Source organism: Filicampus tigris, chromosome 4 (genome assembly GCF_054856515.1).
Source record: "Filicampus tigris isolate MCC_2025a chromosome 4, RoL_Ftig_1.0, whole genome shotgun sequence".
Taxonomy (NCBI): Eukaryota; Metazoa; Chordata; class Actinopteri; order Syngnathiformes; family Syngnathidae; genus Filicampus; species Filicampus tigris.
In genome coordinates, this window is record NC_141220.1 from 12,807,046 (window position 1) to 12,821,793 (window position 14,748).

General features: G+C 43.1%; 1 protein-coding gene across 1 annotated transcript; it reads right to left on the reverse strand.

Annotated features, from left to right (window-relative positions):
- Position 1: 1 nt before the first annotated feature.
- Positions 2-14,669, reverse strand: bcl2l13 (BCL2 like 13). The gene is made up of 7 exons (XM_086027676.1): positions 14,505-14,669; positions 13,610-13,819; positions 9,395-9,478; positions 9,067-9,223; positions 8,531-8,603; positions 8,048-8,176; positions 2-2,065 (listed from the first exon to the last, which is right to left on the reverse strand). The coding sequence occupies exons 2-7, from the start codon at positions 13,758-13,760 to the stop codon at positions 1,070-1,072; spliced, it is 1,590 nt and encodes a 529-aa protein (XP_085883802.1). The 5' UTR covers positions 13,761-13,819; positions 14,505-14,669; the 3' UTR covers positions 2-1,069.
- Between the last annotated feature and the right edge of the window lie 79 nt (positions 14,670-14,748).

A 14,748-nucleotide genomic window follows, 5' to 3' on the forward strand; every position in this document is an offset into this window, starting at 1 on the left:
CCATTGTCACCTTCTTTATTCTCAAGTAGTGTGCTGTAGGAAATTCAAGGTACAAAGTTTGATGGGAGCTTTTTGGACATTCGCTTGTTTTTTTTATGGTCAACATTTCCACTTTGATTGCAAACTTGGGAACTTCTAATTACAGGCGGACCACCCAAAGCACACCCAACAAGGAACCTTTCAGCAGTTTACATCACAGCGATACCATTATTCCAATCATATACTGAATAAAAATGGGTAAGACGGCAGAGAAAAATTACAGCAGTTGGGAAAACAGCACATTGATGTGGATTTTCATGTGGCGTCTTTGTTTACACTACAGCAAATGTGTCTGCTGAATAAACATCATCCATTTATTTATATTTTAGAAATACTTGATTTCCATGTGTGCTGACTGAAGAATCCTTACTAATTTAAAAATAGTACATAGGAGTGACAGCAGTGGTACAATCCATTAGAACAATTTAAACACTGTAGGGAGAATGTCATGGCACACAAAATGGTGAAAAAGAAAAAATAACAGAAACCAAAACCATCATCGTTTGATTTGAACATCAGGGGAGTGGAATACACTCAATTATTTCCCTTTTATGTGCTTGCACCTGTTGAGTGGGTCGGAGGCGTTGTCCTCAAATGAACGATGGGTTTTAAATAGGGATGTAACGATTCACTCAAGCCCCGATTCGATTTGATTTTTTTTAAATTGCTACTATGCTGTCTATGTGCACTAGTGTGGTTCTGCAGCCATCTACAAACGCAATACGCAATGATGTTTGGCGCGAAAGCATAATTTGATCTACACATTCACACTACACACACATACACTAAATGTGCTATGCATCTGGAATGAGAAAACGTTTCAAGACATTTTCGAGATGAATTTAATCAACTCGATTTTCGATTAATCGGGGCGAATCGATTTTAAATCGATTTTCGATGAATCCTTACATCCCTAGTTTTAAATGTGGCCTCGGATGACAATTGCATCTTAAGTGTACTAAATCATTTGATTTCTACCGCAACACCTTTCACGTGCGATCTAATCCCCTGAGAAGGAAACATGTCTATTCTACTTCCTCCTATAGCTTATGACACCGTACGCCATCACGGCCGTCAGGAGCACCAGTGCAGCTCCACCGTAAAGCAAAACTTGGAGCTCTGATGCTGGATCTGCTGGCACCGGGGGCTCCTGGGTGACGGCCTGCACGGGGGTCTGTGGGACTGGGATTGCAGCCGCTGGTATGTCGAGCTCACTCGGGGCCTCCGCTTCGTGCTGCGGAGGCACAGTTACAGGCTCCGATTGTGGTTCAGAAGGGGCTTCAGGCTCCGTGGTCTGGGCCCGCATAGCCGGAGATGCGGGCGCAGCCTCGGCAGGCGTCGGAGCTGCGGCCCTTTCTGGTTCAGGTGCTGGTTCTACTGCAGGAACAGGTAAGGGTGTCACAGGTTGCGGTTCAGTTGGCGGGGGAGCAGCAGCTTCTGGGGCTGGAGGAAGAAGCTCTGGCTCAAAAGAGATGAGGGAAGGTTCTGTTGACAAACTTAAAGGCGTTTCTATTACAACAGGCTCCTCCAGTGAAATCAAGGAGGCAGGTTCCTCCAGGGTCACGGGAGCAACAGGAATCTGGCTCCGACTTTCCTCCCTGAGCTGGGCAAGCTCACTCTCTGTACCCAAAACACTCATCATGCTCTCCTCGATGGCACCGCTTTCACCGCCTTCCTCCAGCAGCTCGGCTTCCTCGCGCTCCACGTGGACAATGTCCGAGTTGGAAGAGTTGTTTTCGCTGCGCTCCTCGGCCAGGGCTGCGCCCTCGTTGCTGTCCAGGCTCTTGATCTCTTCGGGGTCCATCGCGCACACCTGTGCCCACGACTCGTGGCCGGCCAGCGACACGGGTAAGCTCTCCGTCTGCCAGGAGCTGTGCCCGCTGCTGTTGTCAGCCGTGCACAGCAGAGATGAGGGCGGGCTCAGCCGGTCGGGCGCTTGCTCCCCCGACAGGATGTAGATGTCGTTGCTGTCTTCGGCGATGGCCGCGTCTCGCTCGTCTTCTGAACCGAGGCCAAATATTTCAACCTGTGGAGGACACCGTGTCGTGAGTGCACGTTGTGGATGGAGGAGAACTAGAATGGCATCAAGGCTTCTGCTTTACCCCTGAACAATTTTACTAGAGATCAGCATCAAACTGCACAGTATGTCTTTATAAATACTTACCTCACTACATTTTAAAAAAAAAGGGGGGAAAAAAATTGAGATCAACACCTCGGGCTAAAGGCGGACTAGGTCACATATAAAGAGACAACCTTTGACATTAATGCTAAGTCGGTAACACCATTAACCCGTATCAGTGAGTCTCATGCAAACCCATGTACAATTTTTCATTCATTCCGCCCGTTAATATTGTCACCGAGAAATATAAGTACCCCACTCAAAGAGGGTGGCAAAAATATACATACAATACGAATACAATTATTCTCTGGCTGTTTTGCGTATACAAGTACTTTTTCCAATCACAGCACCGTTTGTATATTTTTAGAGCGTGATATTTATTTAATAGTTCCATATTTGGATGTGGTTTTCATTTGTCCTAAGCCAGATGCGCTCTCATTCAACTGTAGCGCTGTGCTTCATTCACCTTTGTGTGGCACCTGGTGGAATAAAGCTAAAAGTCTGCGCCCGTGTGTTATGTAACCAAACGTATCATATGATCACGTGGAACAACCGAATGGCACCAGTTCGCCTGCCTAAGCCAAAAGCAGTGAAGTCAATGTCATCAAGCAAGGTCTGTTGCAAAGACTCCACATTTGATCCCAGGATATTCAAAAAAAAGTCACATTTGCCCTCAAAGACCATACAAACAGTTACAATATCTAAATAGACCCCAGCTTTGGCTTATGCATAAAATCCATTTCAGATGACGGGATCGGTGTTTTAATAAGAGCATGCGCAAACAAAAATAAGTCAGGAGCTCATCAGGTATTTGTACGGAAAGACAAGCAGAAACGCCGATGCTGTGCACTGCTTGCTTTCTGCCAAGTCATTTATTTGCATGACATGCTCTCTACCTGCTGGGAACATATTCATTTCGAAGCGACTCATTCAGACATTTTGGATATTAACTGCAAACAACAAGTAACAAGTGGTAATTAGTCATGGTATACTAAAAATCATAAATGGCTTGGTCTTTTTTCTTTCCCCCCCACAAGGACACAATGTTGTCGAACGTGGCAGCTGCAGCATTCAGGAACGAGATTAAACCTAATAGCCACAACCGTTATCCAACATTGGCTTTCTCTATAAGCTGATTTGCATGACAGAGTGCTTTACAAAAAAACCTGCACCATCAGGATACAAACTCGCCATCATCCGGACTGAAGGGGACAGTGCTGTCATGTGGTGTTAAATCCGCAGGATATCGCTGGCCACGGAGTTCAACAGAAAAGAAAGTCGTCCGTTCACATTGCCCAGGTGGGCGCGAGGGCTAAATGAACCTGATGAAACGAAATTGACCCTGGAATGGATCCATTCCATTTACATGTCAACCTCCCAAGTTCCACTGTATCGTAGTAAATGCTCGCTAGTGGCTATGAGCAGCATAGGAATGAGGTCGGAGCAATCTAACTGGAGGCTTAATAAGTAATAAGTATAATAATAATGCATATGACGCCTTGAGCTCAGTGAGAAAACGGCAAAGTTATCACGAGTAATTAAACCGGTTGGAATTGACGGGGAATACAATAGTGCGAATGCTTCACTCAGCAGTTACGTAATAATGAATACCAACCAGATGAGAAAGAGCGCAAACAAGCAGCCTCACTAAATCCACTTCAATAAGAGTATCAGATCAGTCATGCTAGTCATCGGCCTGTCCCGCCATTCTCCGCCCTTGCCTGAAGACAGCGCACAATAAAAACAACACGTTCCTGCCTACCTACAGCTCCTCCGTCTCGTTAGGTTACACAACACCGTGGGGCGCTAATAAACCTCACAACATCCGTGACGGATGCGAGGGATGGAAAGTCCCACAAAACGGCTAAGAGGGCAACGTGTCTGACTGCACATTACTGACAGGATTAACGGAATTGCGCTGTATTCGCTTAACTATCCACCGCAAATCAGCACAAGCACTCAAAAGTGAAAATCATGACAGGGCATTCGCAAGATCGAAGGTAACGCCACCACATGGAATTTGAAAGGCGGGCACCTTTTATGTCATCGGTAAAGGTCAGCTAAGCAAAAAGTCACACAGTGGCCGACGTGAGAATAAACCCGCTCAGCGGAGGGACATTTCCCTGTTACTTACGACACGATTCCAACCGTAAAACTAAATCTGTCCCTGTTTTCAAAGTCACATTATTATCTCAAGTTTCATTCAAAAAGCCCACTGACAAGAAAGCAGGAATTACATGTTGTACACGGACCTTATCACAGTAATGTATCCCATGGCAGTAATAATTAGTAACTGTAATCTAATTATTTAAATACATTCATGTAATTAGTCATTTTAATGCTTCTTTTTTTTAATCACCCTTTTTCAGATGTTATAATTTGTAAAACGTAATGAGAGAGAGACTCATAAATACAGTGGAACCTTCAACATCGAATGTCCCTGGAGACAAACAATTAGAAGTTGAACTCAACTTTTCTGGAGAAACATGCCTGATGATGTTCCATAATACGTGAGTATATCTTGGGAGATTAAAGGACTACACTCGCTTTTTGTGATAACACTAAAATTGTGTACCGCTGTTGGCACAGAAAACAGGTTTGATGAGAACTGGAACTGGAACAAAAGAGGTGCACGTTTTTGTCCTGGATGCTGCGTGCCAACAATATGGCTAAAGCGACAAGACATGAACACGATTGATAAAAAAGAAAGGGCGTATGCAAAGTCAGCTGCGTCTTTCACCTTTCAGTCCAAATTAGAAATTGACCGGTCTTGAAATTGAACGTGGACTGAAATACATAGAGGACAAACGCGTTACAAGTGGGCCATTCTAATCCCTTGTGATGATATTTCGACAGGATCGTGAGAGCTATTTCTGTCAGGCAGCCCGTCAGGCACTCTGCTCTATTCCAGATTTGTGTCCAAGTCGAGGTATGGTGATGCACATATTTCACGCATGAGCTGGCGAGAGATTGAGCTTACATAACATTGGGAGAGCACGGTCGCACTGTTCAGGACGCGGTGGAACGTGCCGTGACAGCGGCAGGGCCAAAGTCATTACAGGATCTCGTCCCGGCAGCACTTGGTTCCAAACTGCAGTTTGGCAAAATGTGAGTGTCACGCACGCAAGGTGTCACATGAAATAGCTGATGTGCAGCTTTTACTGCAAGCTTGGAGACCAGAAGACAGAACGCAAACAAAGTATGTACTAGCTGGATGAGCTTGAAGGTCACTGGTCTCGAAAACCTCACTACCTCTTACTAGGCCATTTTCTAGCACCCCCCCCACCCCCAAAAAAACGACCCATACATGTCCTCCCCCTCTTGCGTGCCCCTGGCTGTGTTCTGTTTAAGGGGGGCTACTGGTTTTGTTCTGGCCTAATGAAGTGTACACACACACATTCAGGTCAAAATAATCTGCATTGTATTCTGAAATGAGTAACAAATGACTCTGTAACGTGTATAACATTTGATTTGCTTTTCGTTTAATATACGATAAAAAGGTACATGCCCAATTGGTGTGTGTCTGTGTAAAAAGACATTTTTAACTACGGCACGTTTTTCATTGAATTCATTTCTAACCCATTGGAAATTGCACAAGTGGTAAATGCCGCTATTATTTCTTTTAAAACAATGTTGGTATATAAATGATAAAAAGTCCATCGCTGTCCAAATCTTTCCGAAAACTAATGGTACAACGTCTGTATTTATAAGTACCCACAAAACAACGACAAAAATCAGAAAATACTACCAAATCGTTAAAATGGATGCTCCAACAGTAGAGTAACGCTGAAAAAAAGTACATCCTACCTGAGTGCAAAGTCTGCAAACTCTCTGCTTTTCGCTTAGCTGGACAAACAAGCTCAACGTACAGTAGAAGGAGAACTAGCGGAGAAAAGCCCGTCGGAGAGACGCAGATTTCACGTTGCTCTCGCTGCCACCAAGCTACTTTCGCTCCCTTCCAATCATCGAGCCTGTGCACAGGCGGCCGCCTCCTTTCTCTTCACCCCTCCACTGCTGATCCTGCCCCTGCACATCATCTGTTCATCCCCTGTGACATAACGCTGGGCAAGAATGCAGCCTTGTTCAGAACGAGCACACTGTGTTCTTATATCATTGCATCGCACAAGATGAAAAATACAATTGAGTTCATATGGACTAAAGCGGAGGGGGGGGGGTTAATATGTCAAATCTCATGACGCCGCATACGTCAGCATGACCTTGTTCATAGCGAGGTTTTGTGACAGTGTTTTAGTGGTGGAGCATTAAAGACTCACTAAGGCCATAAAGGACTGTGTTCCAACTTTCAAGGAAGAAACTGCAGCAGTTGAAGAAATTGTTCATTGACTTCTCAAAATATTACAATGACATACAGTATACTCATATCTTTGTTAATTGTAGGATGCCTGAGAAAACACTTTTTTTCTTAACGTATTTGTGGTTGGAATCCTGAAACAGTTTAATTACTGAGGAACATAAAATCTCAAGACTGAGCTAGAAAAGGTAGAATGTTGTTAACTATTGCACAGGCAAGCATTTTCACATATTCTCCTGTGAGGGCAAATCAATCCGAATATTAATTATAATCAAGTTTATTAGTCAAGAGTACCGTTACATGATTGTAGGTCAGTAACCTATTTTTGCTATGTAGATAAAAGTATGTACTTACTATACTTAATGGAGTGTTCATCTAAATTTAGAGATCTTATTAAGCAGTATAATTTGAAAACGGTGGAACTGGATCTGTGAAAGTAGCTCACTGACGCCCTCCTGTGTTCATTTAAAGTATGCTACAAATACAGAACAGTGAGACATTCAAAATGACAGGCCCTTTGTAGTATCCATCCATCCGATATCCGAACTGCTTATCCTCACAAGGGTCGTGGGGGTGCTGGAGCCTATCCCAGCTGTCTTTGGGCAGTAGGCGGGTTACATCCTGAATTGGTTGCCAGCCAATCGCAACCCTTGAGTAATCCATCCATTTCACATAATTTATTTAAAGGCTCCAGAAAAGCACATTTTGACCCTTTTAATCACTGATAATCATCCTTATACGCTATAACGCTGGCATCGGGCCAAAAGCATCTATGTTCAGATTTGGTCAATTTCATATTTGTTCACAAATCGATTCGTCGTTCCCCTAGTCCTAGTGGGTATTTTTTTTGTTTTTTTTTGCTAATTAGTTACTGATTTCAAGTGTTGAGAATGACTCGCTCTGTTTGAGCATGTGCCATGAGCATATGCTGTTTTTTTGCTTGCCTGAAAAGAGACGGTTCTGGAGTCGTAAGGTTTCCACCTGACGCCAGCGATATGTGGCTGACCTGTGCTTTGCTTCAATTATAATGAATTTTAACTTGAATCGGCGGCACGGTGAAAACTGGTTAACATGTCCGCCTCACAGTGCAGAGGTTAGGGGCTGGAATCCGGCTCCGGCCGTCCTGTGTGGAGTTTGTAAGTTCTCCCCGCGCCTGCATGGGTTTCTCCAGGTGCTCCGGTTTCACCCCACATTCCAGAAACATGTGCGGTAGATTAATTGAGCACTCTAAATTGTACTTGGGTGTGATTGTAAGATTTGTTTGTCTATGTGTGCCCTGCGATTAGCAGGCAACCGGTTCAGGGTGTACCCCGCTTACTGCACGAAAACAGCTGGCATAGACGCCAGCATGCCAGCGACCTTCGTGAGGTTAAAGCGGCTCAGGTGATGGAATGGATGGATCTAACTTGTATTATTATTATTATTAACTTTATTGACTGGGACAAATCGGCCTTGTAGTGAGCCATTGCAAATGTCTTTTTATGTGGAGAAATGTACGTAAGAATATTTGCCTATGTCTAGTAACATATACAGTACAGTAATTTGAAGCACAGAAAGTAAAAATGTATAGCACTCACGTATCCCCCTTGCTGGCTGATGTATTCACCCTGAGACTCCTCCAAGAAGCGCACACCAAGATGAAGCAGGGTTGACAAAGGGTGATCTTCACGTTGTAAAGCATGAAGCAACACCAAAGGCACAAGCACCTGAGATACAAAGAGGAAGTAGTAAATCGGCAACAAGGAAGTAGGAATGAAGAAGGAGAGCGGGTGTACAAGAATAAATAAGGAGCAAGTGGAATAGAGGAAGTTCAATGAGGAAAGGGGTTTCGAAGTATCGGAGGGTGAGTGGAGAAAGTAGAAAAAGAGAGCAGTGCATGAGGGAGGAAAAGAGGAAATGTGAAGATGGATAAAAGCAGCACGGGGTGAAAAAAAAGAAAATACATATAAATAAATTGAAATTATAGTAGCAATAAATGGCGCAGCACCAAAAATGCCAGAATAATAGCAACTCTTTGATTTTCAAGCAAAAATGTGTGAAATGGAAAAGTAAAAGTTCACCTTGCTCCACCCTCCCTGTGTGTGTGTTAACAGGTCCAGCGTCGTATCTCGGAATCTCTCAAACTCTAGCGGCCTAAAACACAGACATGAAGTCATGAAATACTTTAAGTGTAACATCTAGTGAGCAGAAGTGTTGATTTCTTTTAATGCCAATTTTAGACACACATTTGCCCATGCTGTCTTAATTCTACTGCACCAGTCAAAGTGTAAATGTGTGCCTGATTAATGGTGGTGGGAAATGAATATTCTTGATAAAGTTGGCTGGGCTGTGGAGTCAATTGAGTTTTCTCAGTGCGCGACAATGTCTGACTGAAAACCGTCTGACTTCTACTACCATTTTTTATACTCAAAGACCAACTAAGCGTCCGCTATGATAAGCCTTTCATTGATTACTGATTGACAATTTTTCCCAAAGTCAAATGCCCATTCGGAGCCTCAAAGACTGAATTTCACTTTTAAAGGAAATGAAATGCAGCCATCCTTGTCCCGCAGATGTGTAGCAGCGTTGTAACATGTTGATAGAGTAACAAACTGACCCTGCGAGTAGTGTGCGTACAGCTTCTGTCAGGTGTGCGTCCAGCTCTCGAAGCACACGCTCTCCCAGCTCAGCGAGACAGTCTTCAATTGATGTCTCAGGGTTGACTGGACTGAACACCAAGGACGTGCGACGCTCGAAACCTGTGCTGGAAAAGGCTGGGAATGCAAAAACAATGCTAGCTCAGGCAGGTTTGGGAACACGTCAAGAAAGTAACAGGGAAAAAAAAATAGGAGCGGGAAAAAAACCTTAGCTTCAATAAAGTGTCATTTTATCAGGGCAACAACCGCTTGAGTGTCTACTTGCGCGTGATTGAGTGAGCTACTTACAGGCATCAATTTCATCTTCAAGTCGTCTTAGCTCTTCTTCTACCTGCTCTTTAGCAATGCTGGCACGCTCGCTCTCTGAATCTCCTGAAATTAAATTTGAAACACACAACAACATATTGTTAGCCTAATCACATTTGTAACCTTTTCAACCTTCTGTCACAATATCAAGAAAAACATATTGATGAAGTATGAAGTCCTCATGCTCTCCCTGTCTCCACGGGTATTCCAGTTTCTTCCACATTATAAAGAACATGCGTGTTAGCCTCTAAATTGTCTTTAGGTGTGAATGTGACTGTGGTTGTTTGTTTATATGTGCCCTACCGATTGGCCGGCAAACGGACCAGGATGCATCCTGCCTCTTGCCCTAAATCAGCTGGGATAGGTTACAGCACACCTGACACCCTCATGAGGACACGCAGTACAGAAGATGGACGTGCATGGAACTCATGGAAAAAGAATCCCGTTTGTGGAACAAATAATACAGTTGGAACATAGCGCTTAACTTTTCATTTCCTGTGAGACCATGTTGCTCGCTGATCATTTGCAGCATGCAATGTTATGAAGACATAGAAGAGGCTATTAGTAGTCCACCCCAGCAGGAAATGCTTTTACTCGCATGATACTACATGTGCCTCATGTATATCATGTAATGAAATGGTATGCATTATTTCATGGGATAGGTCACAAACTACCATCATCACAAACCAATCCGCTTAGTGTACATTGCAGGTTTTACTTTTTTTTTTAAACCTATATGGTTAAAGATTCTCAACGATAGCTTGACTCAGGTAAAGATTATTTCTCTTTCCACTTTCCATTATTTATAAGGGTAGCATTTTCTAAATCCTAACAAATGGGTCGACCACTGTTTTGCACTGTAGGTCTGAGTGAGCAATGCGCAATTTTTCGTTCATATGGAAACACTGCAGTGTAGAATTGTTTGCAGGAATCTGTGTACAACAGCACTACTTTTATAACAGTGGAATCAGTGTGTAAACATCCTAAATGCTGCAGCCACTGCTTTTCAGTCTTTAGTTTCACAACATTCAGACATTCTCTATTCAACATGTTGCTGCGCTTAAAATAATAAACTGATCAAGGTGCCCCCATACTGCATACACGCAAGGCACACATGCAGAGCTCACGCCCTGACTGAAATATTTATAAGATTCAGTCGACACAGCTCAGGGCATGATGAATCACGCAAGGTAAACACAACAACTGATTCAACATCTACTTGGCGGGAGCACAATCTTTCATATTCACAATGTAGAAATTCGGTATAAAAGGTCAAGTATGAATTTAATAAAGAAAAGAATTCACTTGCCCATGTGGCAAAGAATGATTGCTTGCGACAGCAAGAGCCAGGAAATACAACCAGAGGACATTTTTGGACTGTCGAAAAAAGCCCCCCCCACACACACACACACACACACCCGCTCAGGCCAACCATAGCTTGGACACGAATACCCAGAGAACCGCTGTTGTTTTTTGCTGTTGGCTTGGTGCTGTTTCAGCATTCAATCATGCAGCTACAAGGCCAGCTATCCTGCTTGGCTCCATTAATGTGTGAGTGATCCTACGGTGATTGCACATGACAAGCTGTCAGAAATTGGAGTGGGTCATGCGGAAAGCAGGGATCAGTCATTCATCTGCCTGGCCACACCCACGCCAAGCGCACACACGACAACTGTGGGGACAGGAAATACAGAAAAGTCCTTCTTTTTTCTTTACGTGCACACCGTTTGCTTTCTTCCCACACAATGTTACGTTCAGATTACTTTACAACACTGTTTCTCTCCATTTATACTAGTAACTTTTCCCAAATGTAAATTAGGAGTAAAATGGAATTTTATTGTAGCAAGCACATATTTTCTTGACAATGGGCTTTTGATTCAAGTTTACTGGAATAAATTAACTTTAACGAGTCCGTTGTGTTCTTCATCTTTCATTTGTTATGCTAACAATATTTCAGTAAGTTTAGAAATTTAATATATACATAATCATGGCCAAACCTTTTGGCAGTAATGAAAATTTTGATTAGCACCAACTTCACCACTCCAACATTTGTCAAGAATATCTAAATAATTACTATTTTATTTTGTGAAAAAAATAAGTCCTTTCTAAGTTGGATTACAATGTTCACAACAAAGCCAATACAGGTATTTACAATGTTGACTGTTCCCAGGAATACAAATACTACTGAGCCAAATGCTGAAATTAAGAAACATATACACGAAATTAAAGCAGCAAAGTTAGGAAAACAAAATTCGAGACATTAACAAAACTCTTAGCCAGGTCTGTACATACTGTTTCATTGCATTACAGGGGAAGTCAACCCCAAAAGAATACAGGAACTCCTCGAATTACGACGTATGCGACCTACGACGTTTCGACTTTATGACACCCGTGCCTCCTGCGCCATTTTGTCACCAGCAGCATAGTGACTACGTTTACATGCAGTCAATATTCAGGTTGTGTTCAAAATTCCGATTTCTGAAACATTCTGAATAACCCATTTACATGATTGAGCGGACAGAGTTGTTCCGGCATTTGAATAACCCACATTGTATGGCGGCACACGGCGTCATGACTTAAATGGATGTCATTTCCGCTCGTTACTTTCAACTGTCAATAAAACACTTGATATTCATGTCCCTCACTACAAGAATGAAGCAGCCGGTTTCCTCCTCTCTCCAAAAGTGTACTTTTGTGCTGCGTCTCTGAGCTTGTTTACCTCTGCTTGTGCACTTCCCCATACAAGCACTTCCTGTACTACAAAGACCAGCATTCCTTGCGGTTGAGCATGCGCAGAGTGTCTCGATCGTGTCTGCTTGCGCGCCGGCAGTATTTTTTGCCTTTTTTGCCCTCCTCTCCTTCTTCTCTGTCCACCTTTCAGCAGTAATGGTAATTACAGCATCTTATGTTTTTATTTTAATGTGTTTTTGTTTTTTTATCCAAAGTATTTTGACGTAGACTTCGACTTTAACGGTGAAATCCGACATCCGCAGAAATCAGGCTTACATTCGTAGGAACGGGCCGCGTTCGTAAATTGAGGACTTCGTGTGTGTTCTATGCAGGCCCACTGTTGTTTATTAATTTATATCTTTGTTTGAAGCCTGAAATGTGGAAAAGTTCAAGAAGTTGAAAGGGGCTGAATAAGTTCACAAGCCATTTATGTATAGATTACAGTACAAGCAAAATCTGAATCAAGAATTCTGCCTTTTCAAAGACAATGATTCATTATAATTGATATGGAGTTTGCATGTTGTCCCCATGCCTGCGTGGATCTTCTCCGGGTACTCCAGTTTCCTCTTACATTCCAAAAACATGCATAGTAAGTTGATTGGACACTCGAAATTGCCCCTAGGTGTGATTGTGAGTGTGAATGTTTGTTTGTCTCTGTCTGCCCTGCGATTGGCTGGCAACCGATTCGGGATGTACCCCGCCTACTGCCCGAAGACAGCTGGGATAGGCTCCTGCACGCCCACGACCCTTGAGGATAAGCAGTTTGGATAATGGATGGATAGATGGATATTGAGAGGTACAGTATTCATTTAAGTTACTTATCGTGGTGGTGATGAATACTTTTGATGCATTACTGCCGGTGGCCAGATGGTGGCAGGAATGAACAAATAGTATCTGCCAACCGCAAAAAGAAAGTAGAAGAAAGTAGAAAAGGAAGAAGAAGATGTAGAAGACTATTGCTGCGAGTGGCCACCTTCTTTAGAGCAAGCTAAAGAAGGTTGTGGTAATGACCAAAAATATTTTCCAACCGCCAAACAAAAGTAGAAGAACAAATGGAAGCAGAAGAAGCAGTAGTCATGGCAACAAGAGTGTGACATATTGCTAGTTTAGCATGCAGCTTCCTTACAACACAACAAGGATTAAAGCACCAAAAGGCACAACATGGTAGCACATTTTCGAATGTGTTTCATGTCCACGGTCACTTTGAGTTGACATGCTGTTAAGTGGTCAATTGAGCATGCAAACAGGGGGCTTCACATCCTGAACAGTTGTGCTTCTGTCAAGTGTCTTGATTGTGTTGTTTGTGTGTGAAGTGTAATGTGCATGATGTCACACACTGTTATTGTGACTTTTGGCATCACTTACTATATAAATACATCTACAGACAAGAGTGTGTCCCCTTTGCTGTATACTTAATGCAAACACAAATATGACTGCATGATACTGTACTTGCATGTTTTCTCTCACCTTGAGCTGCCGTGAGCACGGCGTGCCGTCTACCAGCAGGCAGCCGTCCCAGGTAGGTGAGCACAATGTACTTGGTTTCATAATGGAAACTCTCGGGCACAGTGGCAGCAACTGGGGGAGACAGAGGAGGGTTGGAGCCTGAGGTAGCCATAGATCTGAGGTATGTCACACTCCCAGGCACATATGTTATAGTAGAGCAGGACACCCCACCTAAAGATAGGAAGAGGCAGAGTTTTTATATGTGTATATATTTATATATATATTTATATATATATATATATATAATACCGGTATATATATCATACCGGTACATACATATACATACATACGCACCCACACACACACACGCACGCACGCACGCACCCCCCCCCCCACACACACACCTACCCCCCCCCCCCCCCCACACACACACACACACAAGATTTGGCCATAAAACAACTTACGAGTTGTTAAGAGTACGCGAATACTAAACACTGTGTCTTATAACAGGCATAAGTAGATAGATTATAGCACTTATTATAGTGCCACATTCACCTGGTCATCTGGCAAAGACTACTGCTGGGATTCCAAACTGACATTTTTGGAGATACATAAGTGCCAATTATATTCGATTAATAAAAGTATAGCCAAACTATATTAAAATGACCGACAGTGGATATGAATATTTGAAATGTTTCCCCTAATGGCAAATTACACAGGTGTCTTTGACAGTGGGGAAAGTGAATTTGTAGTTTGACGGGTCATCTCCAAACCACGACACACAAATGCAACAGCCTCACACACAAAAAAAACAACAACAAAAAACGTTTTGCTAGCGTAACATTACATGTTTTCGGTTTCAGCAACGTCAAGTCTGACTTTGCTTGAAATGAAGCCCAATGAAGGACACACCTACCGTCCTTGTATAAAGGCAGCCAGGTGCTGACAAACGGGAGGCCGAAGGGGAACTATGCAACACTCGTGCAGCTTAAGTCTTAGCACGAAAGGGAGATACCAATTCTGTCAGACTGGCAGCAGTGTGCGTTGAGAGCGAACAGAAGCCAGCGAAAGTGGAATACCAGTATTTCTCTTTCGGACTTCAGTCTAAAATCATAATGCCTGATATTAGTTACGTACTATAAAAATGTTCAAAAAGGAAT